Source organism: Mesoplodon bidens (assembly GCF_964165515.1).
Source record: "Mesoplodon bidens genome assembly, chromosome: 4".
Lineage (NCBI taxonomy): Eukaryota > Metazoa > Chordata > Mammalia > Artiodactyla > Ziphiidae > Mesoplodon > Mesoplodon bidens.
In genome coordinates this window covers 85,028,977-85,050,618 of record NC_138160.1, presented here as the reverse complement: position 1 = coordinate 85,050,618, position 21,642 = coordinate 85,028,977, and the positions used below count along the sequence as shown (strand labels likewise).

The window sequence follows — 21,642 nt, the reverse complement described above, 5'->3', positions numbered from 1 at the left end:
AAGTCGAGGAGAAAAAGAAGCTCACCTGAGACTGAGGCAAGGACTGAACTCTATTGCTACTTTAATGCAACAGCTGAACCTCCAAAACATGGTATTTTTGCCAAAAAAAAAAAAAATTAAAGTTATGTGATACTGCAATGTATTTTAAGATAATATCAGCAGGTATATGATGGCCAAAAGTATGTCCTGTTTAGTACCGAATATCAAATTGAATGAAAATGGAGGGAAACAGAATTTTAAAATAGAAACCATATTAAAAGGCTAAAGAAAATGCGATTTTTCCCCCCAGCTTAGAGATCCTCCCTAACCTTTTTTCTTGATAGGATATCACTACCTACTACTGGAGCATAAGCACAAAGTGTAGGGAAAGCAAGACTGAGCTAGTGAAGGGGCTCTGCAAACACATTCTGAAAACCACTGACCCTGAGTTTTGAAACTTTCTTTCTAGGAAACCAAACTTTAAATTATATATATTTACTAATCACATAATAGAAAATATATCTCAAACTTTTAACCCCCCCTCATTTTTGCTGCAGAGTTTCACACCTGTCTTTAAAAACAAAATGAAACAGCTACATATTTTTATTTAGCTTAAGAAATTATGTAGGCGCATGGGCAGAGACAGATCTCACAGTCACACAGTTGTGTGACTCAACACATACCACTGCCATGAATACATCCTTCACCTTGAAATGTGAATGAGCACCAAATGCAAAATTATTATTTTATTTTAACAAAAATGGAATCTAAAAATAACTGCTTCGGTGAATCCTTGAACAGTAACTGGCCTGTTGATGACGGACCTCGTTAAAGCACAACACAACAATGTGTGTTTACATCACCCTTTTATTTCATAGTTAGAAATAATACAGTTCCACAGGGTAAGTCATCAATAAATAATGGTGTTTAATCATTAAACGTAAAAATCCCAACTCTTTGGCATCTGACAGGATTCTATTTCTTGTCAAACTAATGACTGTATAGATATAGTTAATCTTAGTGATCATTCGTCAATACAATATGTTACAAAGGTGCAATTTACTTTAAAATGTAAAATAGCTGAAAATTTCCAGCCCACCAAGAAATCTGATCAACTCAGTAAGATATGGGCCAACTTCCCTGAGGCTCTTTCACATGATTTGCCTCAGTGGAAGTATAATAAACGTTGATTAAGAGTTCCTAGGGTTTTCTAATACTTATTCTGCTCTAAATAGTTTGTCATTCATTCTGGCCAAAGAAAAGTCACAACTGCACCAGGAATGACCCACTCATTTAATTAAAAGGTGTTCTTATTTTATAAGCAAGATTGCTAACACCTTAGAAACTCACAGCCCCCAAAATAAAATTTAAAATAAGGAGGTCTATGCTGCCAGAAATGCCAATTCAGTAATAAATTGCACCTTCAAGAGTCAAAAAAGAAAAAAAGAAATAGAAACTTTTACAAAAGGTACATTACATACATTTTTTTTTTCAAAATATGTTCAAGAATAGTTGAGCTGTATTTGTTACTAAAGCCAGGGCATTATTTCTTTAGCAACAAATTAAACCAGTGCAATTGACATAAATTGTTAAGTAATCCAGGATTAACCCATTAAAACTGTAGAAGCACTTTAGGCTCCTGCACTAATCCTAGAAAGTGGAATTTCAATGAGTGCCTGTACTGCACAGAACTAAAACTGAAATGACCCGATGCCATGCTGAATGGTATCACTTCATACTTAGTTTAAGCATTTGAGAGTAGAAATCATGAGTTCCTCTATTAGAGTTCCATTCACTTACAGAACATTCAGATGCAATCAGTATTATGCCTATAATCCACAATTTAAAGAATCCTTTCCATTTTAAAATTCCAGATGAATTTTAAATTAGAAAATAAGCACTAAGGAAACTTTTTCAACTTATGAAAACTTCATATTGGAAACTTTCCTGTAAAGTTTCCCCCCACCCATTGTAAAATAAATACTTTGTATCCCAAATTTAATTTTATTAAGACACACTTTAATAACGCTATAAAGAAATATTTTACAGCCATAGAGATCAATAACTTTCCATGCGGAAATAAAAAATTCACTGCTCAATAATATTACTGAAGCAAGTGAAGAAAGATTATTCTCTTGTCAATTTGAAATGTTAATTTTTTTTCAGTGCAAAACCAGTTATAAAATATTTAAACTCAATATTTAAAAATAAAACGTGGTCCAATTTAGCAATCTTCAAGTTCTAAATTTCATAAAACAAATCATTACATATATTTTATAGTAAAGTACAGAGATTAAAGAAGTACTTGAGTACTTAAGATATAAATTTCTAATGAATCATACCAAGTCAGCAACAACCAAGCAGATAACATTTCCAATTTGAGTATCAGAATTTTAAAGACGATATTACTGTACCAAAGCCTTTTTTTCCCAGCTAAAAAGCGATACAAACTAATGGTCAACATTCTGTTTTCCTTGCAGTTGCGTGTTCTAGAACGATTTCACCTCAAGTACCTGTGATTTCATTCCTGTATTCAAAATTTGATCCAATTTTTATGTTCCAGGAACACTTAGCTGATTTAACCATCTATAATGTAAAGAGTCCTGTACAGAGTACAACAGTGGAATTTTCTAGCCAAGTGTAGGCTGACCTAAACTGGTTTACATTCTCTGCAAGTCACTCATGTATTATTCCTAGCAAACACACGGTCCCCTCTGAGGGTCAGGTGTTGAAGCTGGTACTGTAGCACTTCTGTGTCAGCTGGCTCCTTGATGTTCATTTTATCTAGATTGAGGTAGTCCAGAGATTTGGAGTGAGCCCTCTTACCTTTAAGAAGACAGAGAGGCAGAGGCCCATGGAGGGCCTTATAAGGTTCATAAGGTAAAGATTTAGTGCACTTGTCTCCTGAGCTGGGCATCCGCCTTCGCCTCCTGCCATTGACAGCTGGAATCTCATACGGCTGGTAGTACCTACTTCTGGTTTTATACAAACGAGAGGAACGAGCAAGTCCTGCATCCAGCTGTTTGGAGCGCAAGGAAGGCACGGCTTCTCCCTTACTCTCTTCACCTCCTGTGCACTTCTGGGCTAACTTCAGGAGTTCCTCACCAGTCGTGAAGCCAACCAAATAGTTAGAGTCCATGTGGAGGATCTGGTAGCCTGACACAGTCCGGCGCATCGGCGAGCACGGAGTGCTGGAACAGCGGGGCTTCTCCACCTCTGCCTTTCCCGGGGAGCTCACCTCGGCCACGGGCAAGGGCAGGGTGGTCAGGGTACTTCTGGACTCTCCATTAACATCTACTTCCATTTTAGGCACCAGTCTGCACACTCCTAAAAGCAGACAGACTCAGATTAGAAGAGTATAACGCTCAGAACCTCGGGCCAAGCTGGGTGGTTTGAGAAGGCTCAGGGAGCATGAAGTAACACCGGCCTGAAAAACAGCCAATGTACATCTGACAGATTTTTATCTATGTCTATTAAATGTTCCACAGCAAGCATGAAATGACTACTACTTCTCTGCCTTCAAGAACTAAGGCAGGTTAAATTAAAGTCTGAAGGACTACTGAAAGGCTTATGTGGAGAAGCGTTAACAGAAAACAACAGCAATACTTCTCTAAATGCAGCACTCCATTCAATCACACAAAGTTTATTCCTTGATGCGATTATTAAGCAAATCCAATACAGAGCTCAACATAATGAAGCAAATAAAAATAATCATAGACAATTTCATAAGAATCCACAAAATATTTCCAACATACAAATGAACTTTTTTTTTTTTTTTTTTTTTTTTTTTTTGCAGTACGCGGGCCCCTCACTGTTGTGGCCTCTCCCGTTGCGGAGCACAGGCTCCGGACGCGCAGGCACAGCTGCCGTGGCTCACCGGCCCAGTCGCTCCACGGCATGTGGGATCTTCCTGGACCGGGGCACGAACCCGTGTCCTCTGCAACGGCAGGCGGACTCTCAACCACTGCACCACCAGGGAAGCCCCAAAAATTAACTTTAAAATTAACTCTTCAACTGTGTTTAAGGGGCATACAATAAAAGGTAAAAGCTGATTAATTTCTCCAAAGAATCCAATTTAGACCTAAAAAAAATTTCAAGGTATGGAGGAGTCTTAAGGGAAAGTTCGCACAAACCTTGTAAATGTTCCTTATTCTGTATCTCCAATCAATTATTTAAAGAAAACCTTTGGAGTTTAAGTTAATCCTAAATCCAGTAAATCAGGCCATTTTTAATATTAAACATATATAAAAATCAAATGTTATTTGACTATTTAATCCTAAAATATACCACAGATTTGACAGTTATTTTATTCTGTAACACCTAAGACAGTGCACTTTTGAATAGTTTGGTAAATGGCAGAACAATTCACAATGAATACTAATATTATTCATCACAATGATCACATTATATAATTTGAAAAACCTCAGCAACCAGAAGTACCACAAACAATGGCCAGGTTCCTAGAAACTTGCAGATGGAATTTTGGAAAATAAAATCCAAGGAAAACTGAGTGACAATGTCACTTCTGATAAACTTTACTTCTACCTGATCTTCAATTAGAAGTAGGTAGCACAGTTTTAAATGTCTCAGATCACTAATTAAAATGATGTCAACTAATAACATGTCAAAAAATAATGTGATTTTAAATAACTCTCACGAATCCCTTTGTAAAACAAATAACATTTTCCTAATTGAATCATTTTCTAAAATTTGGGTATTCATTCAAAATCTAAGCAATCAGAAAGCTAAAAAAAAAAAGTTCCAACCTTATTCCTTCATTTGCATGCTGTATTTTCTTTTCCTTCATTAGAAAATAAATAAACCAAGACTATGAAGAAGTTAGCAGATGCCATCCTGTCCTCACTATGGTCCACACATCTCTAGTACAACTGAAAACTAATATCAAGAATGATTCCTGAGATAAAGTAAATGTCAAAGGGATCCATATAGTTTTGCTTATTACTTACTTTTTACTCTAAATCTTAGACTATTTCCAATTTTAATTTAACCAAAATACCTTAGTCCCTCAACACTTCTAGATTTAAATTAATTGGCTTTATTCTATTTTATTAATGTAAAAATAAATTTATATTTAATTGTATAATTTATTTCTCTGTTGAGAGGATGGGAATAGGAGGTGACTACCATGCATACTTTGATATGCATGCAAAAACCTGAAGATTTCTCATCTAATAAACTTTAGAGGGCCATATGAAACCTCATCAGATTTTATGCTGAACAAACAAATGTCTACTCTAAGCCAAATGACAAATTAATCCTTCCTTTCCCACTAATTCTGCAGTCCAGAAAGCGCACAAGGGGACAGATCCAAGGCCTCCAACATACCTAACCTGACAGGCAGCTACAGGCGGGAAGTGTTTCTCTGATACTTCATTCTGAAAGAGAAGGAGAGGAGGGTCAGTGAAACCTAAATAATCAGGGCTGTGGAGGAGATGGAGACCACCCAAGGAGAGTTACCTAGGTGGTGACACTCAAGCAATCAGTCCACATTAGGTGACAAACCAGTCTAGGTTTCTTCCAAATCTGGCAGTCCGTGACAGTCCATGGATTTCCACCAGTCACCTGACTGCATTCTCTGGTGTATTATAAACTTCCTAAAACTCATGAATTCACACTGCACCCATTCTGAATTGGGTGATAATTCAAAAAGAGGCTAAGCTGGAAGTCATCTTATTTGCCCCTTAGTATAAAAATTGCTAAGCAAGATACCAGTGTGCAAAGTCACAGTAAAGAAGAGTGGGCACAGGCTTCTCTGGTCAATGCAATCATCAAAAGTTTGCTCGCTCACTAAGTCAATCCTGCTGCATCAAGGCAGACCAAGAGGAATACTTAGAATCTCTAGGGGCTGAGGATAATGAATGGCAGGATACAAAGGTTTGAGAGAAAAAGAAATTATATACCAGCTTAAAAATAAGTACTTAGAACATTAGAAAAGTGAAGAAAGTGAGTGAGACAATGTATAAAGGTCAAGATTTGATGTGACAAGAAAAAGACACTTCTGTTAGATGAGTAACTACGACTAGTTAAGTTTCCAGCAGCCAAAACACCATAAAAAATATCACCTGGCTTGGGCAAAACTATCCAACAGGATCTTCAGATATCTAACCTGATAGACAATGATTTAACCTAGATTCTTCAGCAGAAAATGTAGTTTAAGAACTCTGGAAATTTCAACCAAGCAGCCTACCATACTTTAAGAAAACTTACCATATGTAAGAAACCTACTACACTTTACTAATGTAAACAATACACTCCCTGTAGAAAACACTACTTAACCAGAAAGTTAAAGAAATAAGCATTTCTAATATCCTCTAACAAAAATTTTTAACCAAGGAACTAAGGATCAATACTCTATGTAACACTTCTGAAGGAGAGTCCTGCTGTACTGGAACATGAAAAAGCTCATTTTAGATATTACATACATAACAGCTGCTACCTGCTGAACCTCTGGTGAGTAATTCTAAGGGCTGGAAAACTGCAGTTTTTAGTTATAAAACATCGGTACTCCTGCTCCAAACGATTGCATATTCTCAAAACTAACAGCTCTTTGAGGTGCTTTCATGGTCTCTGTAGCATACTGTCCTATATACAAGAACATCTTCAGATCCTGACACTCATGTAGGAATATGAATGGTGCAACCAGGACTCAGCAAATTGCACAGATTTAAAACAATGATCCTTTTTACTTATATTTTGCCTTTCTAAAGAACATCTACTGTGTGGCACTAAGAAAGCTATGTGGAGGCTAGCTGATTGGCAAGTAAATATTTCATTTTTAGCCGGGTAGAGTGCTGACTAAGCAGCATAACCTTCCATTCCTCAATGTGACCGAAAACAAAACTTTTTATGCTATTAAATTGCCGAAAATTTCCTGAGTAGATTTAAATATTGGAGCAAGATCCTGAGAGCAGTTACACAATTAACGTCTACTTATCTTTTTAATGGGCAGAAGTAGTGTAGGTACTGTCCCATCTGAAGAGGGGGAAGTACCCTCTAAAACAAAGGGGTGACGTGAAAGACAATAAAGACTGAAAGGTCTCAAAGTCAGCATATATGAATGTCCAATAATTTTCACTGCAAAATTTCTTATTAAAGGCATTCATCAGGGAACTCGGCTACCGTGACTACATCGGATGTAGCCTGTGTTAGCGGTATATTCTTTGTATTTTACCATGAAAACTCTGCTTATGGGTTTGTTATTTTTAACAATATTCATGACTAAGCATTTTGTTTTATATTCTAAAATAAAACTTGTATCAAAAAAACATACTGCCGGGCTTCCCTGGTGGCGCAGTGGTTGAGAGTCCGCCTGCCAATGCAGGGGACACGGGTTCGTGCCCCGGCCCGGGAGGATCCCACATGCCGCGGAGCAGCTGGGCCCGTGAGCCATGGCCGCTGGGCCTGCGCGTCCGGAGCCTGTGCTCCGCAACGGGAGAGGCCACAACAGTGAGAAGCCCGCATACCGCAAAACGAAAAACAAAAAACAAAAAAAAAAAAACATACTGCCAAGATAAACAAAGCACTCTTTGTAAATATTGCAGGTATATGTGCAACAGGCACCACGCCCACTGCATCCTTAAGAATAAATGTGAACCGAGAAATCAGGCCCACTGCTAACTTCCGCACTGCAGAGCAGTACAAATTGGAGACCAACAACAGAGACCCTTACTGTTTCCATTAATGCCTTTCATATGCAGTTTAAAGGAAAAATAAAAACTGGAAACAGAAAATATGATACCAGAAGCAGCAATATTCTGTGGAATAGAGTCTAGAACAGAAAATGCAACAAGCATAAAGAAGTCAACTTGTAGTTGAACACTGCTTTTATAACTGACTTTCATAAACAAGTACCAGAAACAACAGTAATTTTTTTAAATGACACCTAAGGGTCTTCAATATCAAATTCCCTCACAGTGCAATCAGCAACAGTGGCACTCAAGTATATTTATACAGCATACGGAAGACCTGGCAATGTTCACAGGCACCACCCTGTTTCTTTGAAATATATGAGGACTCAAAACTAGACAATGCTAAACAAGGAAACACTTTAATATTTACCAGGAAAATGTACACAGTGTACATTTTAAAAACATTGGGTACAGCATGCAATTGTGAAGTTTAGCTGAAACTAAAGCAAAAAGTCCAAACCACAACACACATGTAGGGGAACCTGATGCATCAAGACCAGCACATTCAAAAGACTGTGACCGTGGAATCTACTCAGCTCTGAACACCCTCCAAGAAGCCAAACTTCCTATACATTTGGCACCAGCAGCAACATTTTGAAAATATAACCTAGATGCCTCAGCTCCTTAGACCAGCTCTGAAAATAGCTGATAAGTTTCACAACTACTATACAAAGAATTCTTTTGAGAAGTACTGCATTCTGGGAGTGTTTTTTTTTACTCAGGCTTATCAAAAAAAGTCACCCTCAGTAATCAAAAAACTGCTTCAGTATGCTTGAACTGTTTTTAGCAACACATAGCAACAAAATTTAAGACAAAACAGATGTAACGTAACTGTCTAAATATACAGAACGAAAATATCATGTGAACAAAATGCTTTTCAAGAGGTACCTGAAACGAACCATTCAGAACAGAGTCATTCCTTGGGAAATGGAGTCCTTCCTAAGCATGACCATTATCAGTCCAGTGATATCTAGAACCATCTAGTTTTAGTGTCAGAGTCATCTAGGAGTTCACTTTCCCAGAACCTCCGATTACAGAGAAGAGGACATGTAAGCCATGAAGGCAAGGGCCTACCCAGAGCCAGGTGTGCAGTTCCAGGTCTCCTGGCTTCAAGTCCAGTTCTCCTTCAATGTCATCATGCTGTGCCTCTAGCACATGGTTCCCAAAGCTGTCTACACACTGACACATCCGAGGAGCTTCAATAAATACTGATGTCTGGGCTTTCCTGGTGGCGCAGTGGTTGAAAGTCCGCCTGCCGATGCAGGGGACACGGGTTCGTGCCCCGGTCCGGGAGGATCCCACATGCCGCGGAGCGGCTGGGCCCGTGAGCCATGGCCGCTGAGCCTGTGCATCCTGAGCCTGTGCTCCGCAACGGGAGAGGCCACAGCAGTGAGAGGCCCGCGTACCGCAAAAAAAATAAAAATAAAAATAAAAATAAAAATAAATGAATACTGATGTCTGTGCTCTATCCCAGATCTGTGATTTAAATCATCTGGGGCGTAGCCTGGGCTCTGACATTTTTAAAAGATACCGCAGGTGATTCTAATATGCAGACATGTTTGGGAACTTGTCTTATAGACATAGAACTTAACAGAAGAATTTCACTCCTGTAAGTTCCTGCCTTCTTTTCCTTAATCAGTAGTTATAGTCACATTAGTGAATATCATTTTTGGCTGCTTCCAACTGCTAACAACCTATTCCTAAGGCCTTCTAATTTACTGTTTCTAATCCACTGCTGTGCTTTAAAAACATCTGCTAATCAAACTTGTTAAAACTGGATATAAAATATAAATAAATTTATGCACTGAGTGAGAATTGGGCTTCTTCATCTGCACATACTTTGGTATAGTTACAGTTATTTTAGCCTCTTAGAAGCCTCTGTCAGGTACAGCCGCTTTGGATCACAGTTGGGCAATTTCTTATAAAGTTAAATAAATGCTTATTAAACAACCCACCCACCTTACCTGTAGGTATTTACCTAAGAAACATGAAAATATATGTTCATACAAAGACCTGAACATGAATGTTTATGACAGTTTCATTCATAACCACAAAAAAAACTGGAAACAATCCAAACATCCACCAACAGGGTAACGGACAAAGAGACTGTGGCTCATGTATAAAATGGAATACCACTCATCAATGAAAAGGAACAAACCAGGATTACACTAAGTGAAAGAAGCAGACAGAAAATGTTATATACTCTGTGATTCCATTTATATGACATTCTCGAAAAGGTAAAACTGCTGGCACAGAAATCAATCGATGGCTGCCAAGGGCTGAGGCTGGGAGGAGAGGGCATACTACAAAGGGGCACAAGGGAGTTTTGGGGGGGGGGCATGAAAATATTCTATACATTGACACTACACAAATGGCTACATTTGTCAAAAGTCATCAAACTATACATCTTAAAAGGGTGAATTTTATTGTATATAAATTATACTTCAATAAACCTGACTTTAAAAATAAGCCTGTCACACCAAGTTTTTGATGGTCCTCCAAATTTTAAAATTCTTTAAAATACTTCTGTGGACTTCCTTGGCAGTCCAGTGGTTAAGACTCCATGCTTCCAATGCAGGGGGGCACGGGTTCAATCCCTGGTCAGGGAACTACGATCCCACGTACCGTACAGTGTGGCCAAAAAAAAAAAAAAAATCCTTCTGATATTGTTTAATCCCAGAATCCAAAGGAATCTTAATGATTGTCCAGTCTATGTTTGAACACCTTCAATGACAGGTAACTCACCACCTCTCAAGTTGGTTCATTTCCCCTTTTGCAGCTTTGCTAGAATGTCTTTTTATTTACACATATAAGTACATCTATAACTATGCATACATACATATGTACACATATATGTATACTGCATGGAGAGAGAGATACATACACACACATTTCTGTAGCTTCTACTCATTGTTCCTTGTTTTGTGCTTTATTTCAATTGAATGAGTTAATGACCCAGCCACATCATTTCTTATTTAATAGCCTCTAAAAGTACTTTCTAACTATAGTTCTCAAACTTCTTGCTCTTTTCCTCAAAACTGAAAACTTTAGTTATGCTTCCATTTTTCAATGTCTTAAATTACATTCCATAAATTTGACAGGTTTTATCTATTAAATGAAACAACATTGTCTGTTTTTCCCCCCATCATTCTTTTGAATCATTCTACTGCTGACTGCTAATTTGGAGATCACTTACTATGAAACTGCTTTTTCAAAGGATTATAACCACGCTACATGGTTCAAGGCCAGGACCTACAAAGATATTGAGCAAGCAGAATAACATACCAAAGCATGAACTCACACTAATATAATTTTTTAAATGCTAAAAAAGGTCATTATTAAATTTTTTCCCCTTCAAAGACTTGGAGCCACATGGACAACTGTGTCAGCCCAGGTACACAGACACACTGAAAAAAGACAACAACAGCATTGCCTATTTTTAACAGTTCAAATTCATGGTGTGATCAAAGGAATGTCACACTTGCAGTAAACTGAGAAACGACTAAGTGAAAAGGATATTCCTTTCAGTTACCTGTTTGCCTTTCTATATGTATAATACACAACCAAACCTTCTGCAAATTACTTCACCAATCTTTGGAGATTAACATTGTTACTAAAATTTCCCTGAAATTAGAGCAACTACCTCTTTACTATATTTAAAATATTATTCCATAAGGCCTCCTTTATCTTACAAGAATAAAAAAAGGAAAATCTACTCAAAAAGTCAAACACTTCAATTATAATGTTAGCATTCTGTAATAATAATTTCAGTTCTCACTATGAAAAATTTCATAATTATACTATATATATTTATAATAATATACTGACATTTCATATTCATCTGGTTTATACAGTACTTAAAACACATTATAGTATTATGTTCATACAACTGGTTAACAAACAGAAAAAGCAAAATATAACTCACCAGCCTAAATCCCAGAAGACGTCACTGTACAGTTTCCAATGAGTCCCAAGGGAACACAGGCATAATAATGTTTCTGCTCTGCTCCAGACACTAAACATGAAATATAAAAATAAACCTTTAATTTAACAAGTAACACAACTTATAAAGTAGTTATATCAATTCTAACTGCAAAGCGTGATGAAGCAGGAGATACTAACACCAGGTACAGGTTACATAGGATACAATATTAATTAATTAAAGTAATTTTGAGTTTGTTCAGCTAAATGCAACCTCAAGCATTTTATCATGCTTGTTTCTCTCTGTTCTGTTGCTTAAACTCTACCTGGAGACTAAGAGTAGCTACCAGGGCTAAATGAAGAGCCAAGAAAACTTAGGCGTTTAAAGGTTGGTTCCACCATCCAAATCCTCTTCATGTGTTCCACAGATTTGCAGTATCCTATGGAAAATATAATGCTGAGACTGGGGTCAAAAGAAAAGGTCCTAGACCTTGCCTTGCTAAGAACTCTGCCTCTTGACCTGGCATAAGTAGCAATTTTTAAAATGAGGACAATTCCATCCTTCCTCCCTCATAAAAGTTGTTATGTGGATCAAATGAGAAGTAGGTGAACGTGCTTTGCATGCTGCAAACCCCTTTATGAATGTGTGATGTTATTATTATGCAATTAATTTTTGATGTCTACTCTTTTTAGCCATAAAATAGCAACAATCCTCCCTAAGACTGCTCTGAGGCAAATGACTGAAAGGCTCATGGAAAAACATTTTTTTAAAAGAGAACAACTCAAAAACACTTCTTTATAGTTATTACATTACTATGGTTTCTAACATCTCTTCTGTGCCTTTCACCTCTTACTTGGGGAGAAATGTATAAGAAAATCTATCTTTATCTTGTACCTCCCCAATTAACTGGGTTAATTTCTTGAGACCAAGAAAACTCAAAGTTTCTTCCACCTGTGAAGGTTTCTTTGGTTGGTAGGTTTTCTGTTGTGCTTAACTTGTTGGGGGCAGATGGTGGCTCAAATGAGTTGAATAGATTCATTTTACCTATGTAAGTGCACAAAGCCTGAAGTGGCAACAGTTCAACTCATTCCCCAAAAGGTTTGTTATTCATTATTTTTCTAACCAGCATATAAGAGTTTTATCCAAAGGAAATGGATTATTACTGAATTAATAAAGGTATGTGCTTCCTCCGCTTGGGACCCTGGAAGGAGCTAACACACCCAGAGCTATCATTCCGAGAAATGATTATATTCCAACATGATTATGGACCTTTGAAACTTCTTTAGATTTAGTTTAGACACCTTTCCTTTCATTTTTTGTCACAAACTATTTTCAAATTGGGTAACCAAGAAACCAAGATAATTAAGTCTGTTCCACCAATGAAGCCTCTGGTTTTAACATAAAATGAATTACAGTGTAACAAAAATTGTTACCTAACAATAATTTTTATTTAACATAATTACCCCCAAAGAATCTCCCCAATCATAATGTTATAAAGTTCAAATTGATTTCTTATTCAAGTAAATGGATTTTTAATGGGGAAGGGAAATTTTTAAAACCATTTTTTTTATTTTTAGCACCTTCTACAAGCCAAAAGCTATATGCAGTTTATATCATTTAATCTTAACAACTATATAGTCCCATCAGGAAAATATTACCCCCGTTTTAAAGTATTTAATCAAGTAATACTATTTGAAAGTCAGAGCAAAAATCCAAACCCCAATTTGTCTGGTTCCAAAGCCCACTGACATCACTTTATACACACATGGTTCTGTTTAGTGATAAGCCCAGGTGTGTAGCTTTTTACACAATAATCATGTTCCTAAAAAATGTATATTAATTTCTGTAAGTGGGATCCTATCTTAAATGTGTGGAGGGTTATTTTATTTAAAAGCTCTATTGCCTCATGAGTGAAACGGCTGGAGGAAGGTAGTTTTAATTACTAACTCTAGGGCTATTTCCAGCATGAAAAATGTCAGAATTCTAAGGCACATACAGGAGAGTCTTATACAAAACCATTCTAAATCATAGACCCTTTCTCCTCAGACCTTATAAGATTTTTTTAATCAAAAATTCTAAGCCAGGAAAAAATGTATCAGCCAATATTTGCTGGTTATATGGTTGGATGCCAGATACAGAAAGGTATCTCCACTTGATTTTTCAGGGCTACATCTATCACAAAGTGAGATAGATTTCATTTAGACTTTTAGAAATCTAGACTGAAAACCCAGAACTAGGAACATTAGAAAAATAAAAAACTGTTTGATTTTAAATAAATAATAGTTTTATAAAGCAGTCTAAAATCTCAAACTTTCATATAATTTGCACCATGTTTCTGGTGATACGTTCTTCTTTTCAAGCTTTTAAATGCATTGGACAAATATCTTTTCCAATATTTTTTCAAAACTAAAAGGAAAATCAACCTAAAACTTCATTCTGGATTTGAAAGCAGAGGAGCTTTAAAGTAATTATCCAACTCTTGCACTAGAGCTGATGTGGAAGTCTAGGAAATGGTTGTTATTTCATAGTAAACAAAGTGTAGTAACTAATTATCCCTATGCCAGTGCCAAGCCAAAAACAGAAATACAAACAGAGTCCAAGGGAGCAACACAGGGCGAAACCAAGGTGTAGGAACTCGGTTCCATTTTTTACTCATTTCTGACTCGGCTTACTGTTTGGTGTGTAATTGCACGTTATCCATGCACAGGTGCTAAGAGGATGATGATGATAAAGATGGTGAAAAAGACAAAAAAATTTTAAATAAAAAGAACGAGGTCAGAAACTAGTATAAGAATATAGCTTAAAAGACTTCCTATAAAGGAACCTAGTAAAAATTATAATAAGGATTTTATTCTCATCTCCCATTAGAAAGAACTAAAAGACTGTAATTCAGAAGTCCCCAAAATATATACCCTCCACATAACACTTTTAGGATACTTTAAAATCTATAAATCTCTAGCACTTGCAATTCATTTTGGCCAATGTTTTGAACATGAAGCTTTGGCAAAGTATCAATGGATCTTCTCTCAAAAACAGCCAAAGGGAAAAGAGCTCATGTGAAATTCTTACAAGATGGACTAAATACTGCATAAAAAACAAAAGGAAGTAAAACTAACACAATAATGTAAAGCAACTATACTCCAATAAAAATTAATTAAAAACAAAAAGCAAAAAATCCAAAGGGAAGTAAACAGAGCAAAGGCTAGAGTACATAACGCTTCCAGGTATAAGCAGCTGAAACAAGCAGAAAGTCCTGTGACATAATCCTGAAAGCAATGAAAATAGGAAAAATTAAGCCTGTCAAGAGCTACCCATAGGCCTGTGGACAGGGAAGCCATGGGTGACTAAGCAAAAGACACCCAACATCTGACTGTAAATGAAGCTTCTACAAACAGAAAAGTCTGCAAACATTAACTAGCAAGTGTGTCAAATTTTCTCAGGCAAGGTGATAGATACCATCACAGGAAAATAAAGAAGAATGTCCTTCAAAAGTCAGTGACCATATGTCTCAGTTTATAGCCAGGGAGTGCCCTGGCATAATTATTTACAGCACCCCCTTTATCTCTCAAACCTGTCCCAGTTTGCTAATTGTATTATCATCCTACTCAAAAGTAATATATAACAATGGAAAGGCAATGAATTTAAAAAGAAAGGAAGAAAGACCCTTCTGCTTGCATAGTGGCTTTCTTTACAGTTCTGAGTAGTATTTCTTTGGGTGTATCCACTCAGCCATTTAATTATTCATTTACTCATTCAACAATATTTCTTGGGTCTTACTGTGTCCCAGCATTGTACAGGTACTGGTGCAAATATAAAAAGTGAAGCCTGAGACCAGACAAGAGGGGAAGACAGACAGACATGGAAATAACATAAATCTAACACATATAACAGTAAACTTGAATGGCATTGGGAACCTAATGGGAGTGATTTTCCCCAAAATATAGAAGCTCCATATGGAAATTTTCAAGCCCACACAAAATCCCTACACACAAAAAAGCCACAAATCTCTGGCTTCATCACAGATCCATTAACAAAATAGCAATATGAAAAAAATTAACAAAATATCACTTCCAAAAATCATAAGGTTATAAATATGAAGGCGAGCATATAGCCCTCAAGAATTTTGGTAAATAAATCTCACAAATCATTAAAGGTTATATTACAAAAAGCAAGATAAACTTCAGGCAAAGAAAATTGGTAGAGAAGTTACAGGTTCTAATTCTAGTTCCCAAAACAGGAAGGGAAAAAAAAAAAAATGGAAGCAGGTAGTTTCCTCCGAGTGGGTATTTGAGGAGCGACACATAGTGAAAAAAGACTTGGCAAAAAACAGCAATTTTTAAAAGTTCCATTCAGACTAATGAAAATATTTTGCTACCAATAGTTTCAGAGATTACTCTAATAATAAAAAGAGGACTAAAACATCTCTCAAGAGAACACTGAGCAGAAATAAAATGGTTTAACTGCCAAAGTACAACATTCACGATGAAAGTAAAATGCTTAGCTATACTTATGTGCTCGTATTAAAGGTTACTTTAAAATCATCTTACTTTTCCACTTGCAACTCATAAAAACTAAATCATCAATAATTTTTAAGAAGAGTTAAGTAGGGTGTGACTTTTCTGAAACCATCCTTGACCTTACAAACAAATCATTAACCACACCAACCTGGAAAGACAACCCATAATTGGTTCAGAAGAAAAAAATGTGTTTCTCTTTCTAATATCAGTTCTTTTAATAGTAAATTCCTTAAAGGGTAGCATTCATTTTCTTTCTACTTCTACTAGTAGAAATTAAATAAATTACCAATGACTTATCATTATGTGAAATCATCCTTCTACTTTTAGAAAAAAATTCAGTTTCACTACAAATATGACTGACAGTAACTGGAACTGCACATCTACATGCAGTCTTTACAAGAAATTTGCCCTTTAGGAAACATAACTGAAATGGGACAGGTGTACACAGTGGAATCGTCTAACGTTCCAGATGAAAGCTTAAAACCAAGAACTTATTTTGATATGCTGGTGACGAAATCAGAGCTCTCTCTGGAGGAAACGAGCTGATTTTCCCCCAGAGGATATAAATCAGCAAAAAAAAAAAAAAAAAAAGTAATGCTGTATATAAGGTTTTATTACTCTCACCACACTAAATACTTTTAAGGGTTAATGTGCCCACTAGCTCTCCAAAGTATACAAAATTATACAGAGAAAGTAAACAAAGTCACTGACCATTATGTAAGGTCAATAAATACCCTCTGTCTTATACCCTGGAAGAGATACTACTAAACAGTCTTATTTACAATTAAATAATAACCTAAAATGTTGGCAGAAGCATATTCTAAACACCAGTTCTTATCAAACCAAGAGGTCTCTGGGCTCATTAATCCTTGTATTTCATGCTGGTCATTTTATTACGTTTATAATGCATACACAGTTACATAATAAAAACACTGAGAAATCTGTGAAACATTCATTAAGTATAATTGTGTAAGCATAAATCATGGTCTTGAATTAAGAAAGTACCAAAAGCTTCACAATAATAACCAATACTGTATTTTGAAATGACTGGGAAAATAAACTTCGGGAAGAGGTCATTTCTATCTCCTTAGCGTCTAATCTGCTCCACAGGGTTAAAAAAAATAAAGCAACTTACAAGTGAACTGTAGTGTGGCTTATCCGAGAAAAACAATGTGAAATGAAGAGTCTAGAAACGTCGGAAATGTTGTGCAAGAGCTGTTCTTTTGGCTAGGAGTAGCGAGCACACTATAAAATGCTATTGCCTCCATTCTTCCTCTTTCCTCGAATGATTAAAAAGTTCCCAGTCCCAGTGTTAACCTGTGCGCCACAGTCATACACATACACGCTCAGCATCTTGGCTCGACACAAATCAGTAACCAACCCGAGTGCAAACTGGCGTGGCTGGAGAAGCAGAGACACCCTAAGGATGTGGAACATTTACAAGGAGAAAGGGACAGGGCCATCATTCCCTTCGTGTTCCCATCTCCTTTCTGGCAGAGATTTGCAGATTCCACCACTAGAGTTTGGCAGCTTCACAATGGGGCCGCCTTCTCAAGGTCTGACTGCCGCCCGCCCGGAAACCCCTTTCCTCCGCTTCCCACCTGGCCCAAAGTTCACCCGCGACAGGTGGGGCGAGGGCGGCGATGCCCAAGGACATCTGCCGCTTTCGCTTCTGGCCAGCACCCGGCCCCAATCCACACGCGCGCCCCCGGCCACCGCCGGTCTGCCCGCCCCCGCCAAACCGGCAGACGCGCAGCGGGCGCTGGCTGCGGGTTCCCGGACGGCCTCGCCCCCCCAGACTGCTGCGCGGACGAGGAGGGCAGGCGAGATAAGGCTGCCAGGGATTGCCCCGAGGTGCTATCTGGCCCGGGCAGTCGCACCCGGCGCGCGGCCCGGGCAGGCAGCCAGAGGCGCAGCAGGCCCGGGAAGGACCTACTTCTCAATGGGGCCCCCAGGCCCGCTGCCCCGCGTTGCGGCCACGGTGGCGGAGGAGCCAGCGTGCGCGCCAACGCGCGCCGACTTCCGCACCGCCGCACCGCGGGAGACGCGCAATGGGTCGTCGAGTCCCGCACCTCCCCGGCGAGCGCACGCCGCGCGCACACGGGGGCGCACGCCCCTACACCCTCACTCACACGCGCTGCACACTCACGGCGTCTCCGACCCCACCCTGGGCCAAGAAACTGCGGGCTCCCGGCACCCCGCCAGGGCCCCACCCAGTCCACCAGACTCTACCCCCCTGCTCGGGCGCCGGGGGGACCAGACCGCCGAGGCCAAGGGCCGCTGAGGCCGCCCGCCGTCCATCCCGAAGGCCCGCCCGGTCAGGGTTCCTCAGCACCGCGCGGGCACCGCGCACCCGGCCCCGAGACGAGGCAGGGAGGAAGGGGCGGCGCCACGACTGGGGCTGGCACCGAGGATCGATGACTGGGGCAACCCCCCTAACCCACGCACCCACCCACCCATCATCATCATCATCATCACCACCACCACCACCACCACCACCACCTTTTCTGCAGCACAAAAGGTTGCAGAAGGAACCGCCGTCCCCGTGCTACCTACCAGTGGCCCACAGCTCCGCCGCCTCCGCCGTGCTTGGGGCCGCGGAGACTGAGACGAGGGCTCGGGAGGCGCAGGGCTGCGGCGTCGAGATCCGGGCTGAGGCCGCCAGGCGAGCCAGCCGGGTACCCTCCCCGCTCCCACCGCGCTCGGCGCCAGCTACGGCCCGGCGTAGTCCCCGCCTCCTTCTCCTCCTCCGCCGCCGCCGCCGCCGCCGCCGCACGCCTTCCCGCCCTCCTCCCTCTGGCTGCAGAGGCGCAGCCCGTCAGCGCTGAGCCCGCCTCCTGCGCCCAGCTCACACACCCTGAGAAAGGGCGGACCCGAGAGAGAAAGGCGCTCGGGAGCTGGAAGAAGGGGGCTGGGGAGAGGAGGGTGGAGCTGCCGGCTGCGGTGGTTGAGGGGGAGGAGGAGTCGTAAACCCCCCTGCCCAGTCCAAACCCGCGCCTAACAATTCAAGTGCTCCCACTCGCAGGCCTGGCAACCCTCAAGTTGCCCCAGTTATGTGTTGTGGCGATGTTTGTCATTGGTGAGTCTCCGCTTTAAGGACGCAGCACTGAGCTGAAGCAGAGAAGACTAGAAGCCCATGAAATTACAAATGATAGGGTCAATCTTAGAAAAATGCTAAGTATCTAGTGAATGTGGGGAGGAGGGTAAAATTCAGATTCTGATTTGATTAGCCCCTTTTTGAATCCTCAGACTTGATCTTTTCCATTCTTGTAAGAAATTCTTTCCTTTGATCATTCTTTCCTATTCTCGATTCATGTACATCTCCTCTGCCAAACCGGTTATCAAACTCAGATAAGAATAATTATGGACATTTATTTAGCCCTCACTGTGTGCCAGGCCTTTTTCCATGCATTTTCTAATGTACACTCCTCAACAATTCTGTAAGAGAGTGACCAATTATGATTCGCGTTTTAAAGATGCAGAAAATTTAATTTCCTCGAGGTCACACACACGGAGTTAGTGGCTGAGGTGGGTTTGAACCCAGGCATTGGAACCCCAGAGTTGTTTATAAGTGACGATAATTTGTGTTCCAGTCTCAATCCAAGAGAGTTCGTTATTCTTCCTTGTTTTTTTTTTTTTAAGAAAATGCTTTATCTGAACAGAAAAGGCATAATCTTGATGTAAATTAATACAAATGTAAACAAATATTGATTCACACTTGTTCCAAAATCTATATATGCCCCTGAAACTATAAAGACAAATCTGAACACCCTTATTTCAACAGCGATGTCTGGAGACTCCTCAGCCAGAAGACATTTTATACTACTTTATGTGCCCTAAAATACGTATGGGAAGATTATAGAACAATTTTAGGAAAACATAAATTATTTCTAACAGATATGTGTAACTTCTCAAATATAGAACCTGGCACGATGTAGTATGTGTTAAATGAATAAATGAATGGACTTTTTTTTCGTCAGTACTTTAGGAGAACACTGAAAGTTATTTCAGACTATAATCTGTTTGACACAGTAGTATATTGTTCTGATGATCAGTTCTCATAAAACCACCTCCAAAACATGGTATATTTTATATTCAGAAACTCACTTTCATTCTGTTCTGTCTGAAATCTTGTAACCTTTCCAGAAGAATGCCTTGTACTTGCCCTTTGCTCTGAAAGGTTGTCAATGTTCTTTGGCCAAAAGCAGTAAAGTTCTGATTTGCTTTTAAATTTATGAGGCTCAAGGCTAGCTCTCTTGAGGGGCATTGTGTCCAAATTGCCTCCCTCCCTGGGTGGTGCTTTGTTCTCCCATCCTACCCCTGACTCATCACCCAATCAAAACTTCAGTCAGTTCTTGAGTGTCACAAACACCCAATAAACCAATTCACCAGGTAGTTAATGGCTGATAATAGCTTTATGTGTGGCCCCTCCTGATGTGTCTATGCCACCTAAAGACTCTGCCTGGGTACTGTCTTAATTCAGATCAGTTGTGGCTTGCAAGGACGTGGCTGAAGAGGGGAATTGGGGTGGGGGTAATGCAGAAGCCCAGAACAGAGCTTTTCCATGTTCTGTGAAGATCTTTCAGTCTATAAAGAAAAATGGCATGCTTATAAAGAATTACGCACAAATGTACCATAGATAGACCTTGTGATCTGAAAGGCCTTCTGAACCTGGGGAGTCAAGACACTCCATCTCAATGCCCCTTTTGTAAGTTACATCTTTGCCTCAAGCCTCCTTTCCAGAAAAATCACTTTAAAATGATGGTTGTCTGGAATTCCCTACCGGTCCAGTGGTCAGGACTCCACGGATTCGATCCCTAGTCGGGGAACTAAAATCCCACAAAGCGCAGAACGCAGCCAAAAAAAAAAAAAATGATGGTTGTCTGGGAAAGATTATACATTGATTTAAAGAGCATCGCCTAGCAAATAGTCAGTTTGAGAGAACAGGATAGGTAGATTTGATAACAACATAGTGGGTATAAAACAGAAACTACAAAGCCAGGTGTGCAAGAAATGCCACATCACCACTTTTCTTTAAATCCACTTGTTTCAGGCAGGGGCTAACAGGGAAAACAGAGATCATTTCAAATATTTACAAAGATGCAAGGAATTGATAACACAGGCCACGGAAGAACTCAGAAGCTAAGCAGGGGTTGACGAGGTAATCCAGAAATTAGCAAGTGCAGCTCCTAACTGGAGAAACAAAGGGAAGAGCCAGGGTTACTGGAGCCCAGAGGTCACCCTGATGGAAGCTGTAGCCACAGAGGGAGAGACAGCTACTGCCAAGGAAGCCTTGGTTATGTAAATGCCCTGTATCCTAGTTGTGCTATTGAACTATAGCATAGTATTGAATATAGTATAATATATTGAACTATATATAGTTGTATAGTATAGAATACTATATAGTATTCTACTGTAAATTACCAATGGGGAAATCTGGGTAAAGGGTATATGGATCTCTCTGTACTACTTCCTATAACAGCATGTGAACATACAATAACATGTTCTTAAAAAC

The 21,642-nt window shown here is 39.5% G+C and overlaps 1 protein-coding gene across 3 annotated transcripts; it reads right to left on the bottom strand.

The window, feature by feature from the left end:
* Positions 1 to 731: 731 nt before the first annotated feature.
* On the bottom strand, positions 732 to 18,883 carry MACIR (macrophage immunometabolism regulator). Of its 3 annotated transcripts, none has more exons than XM_081233398.1 (4): positions 18,684 to 18,883; positions 11,614 to 11,703; positions 5,326 to 5,375; positions 732 to 3,306 (listed from the first exon to the last, which is right to left on the bottom strand). In XM_081233398.1, the coding sequence occupies exon 4, from the start codon at positions 3,281 to 3,283 to the stop codon at positions 2,660 to 2,662; it is 624 nt and encodes a 207-aa protein (XP_081089524.1). In that variant the 5' UTR covers positions 3,284 to 3,306; positions 5,326 to 5,375; positions 11,614 to 11,703; positions 18,684 to 18,883; the 3' UTR covers positions 732 to 2,659. The 3 variants fall into 3 exon arrangements, with proteins under 3 accessions (XP_081089524.1, XP_081089525.1, XP_081089526.1); XM_081233399.1 differs by lacking the exon at positions 18,684 to 18,883 and adding an exon at positions 17,263 to 17,496; XM_081233400.1 differs by lacking the exon at positions 5,326 to 5,375.
* Between the last annotated feature and the right edge of the window lie 2,759 nt (positions 18,884 to 21,642).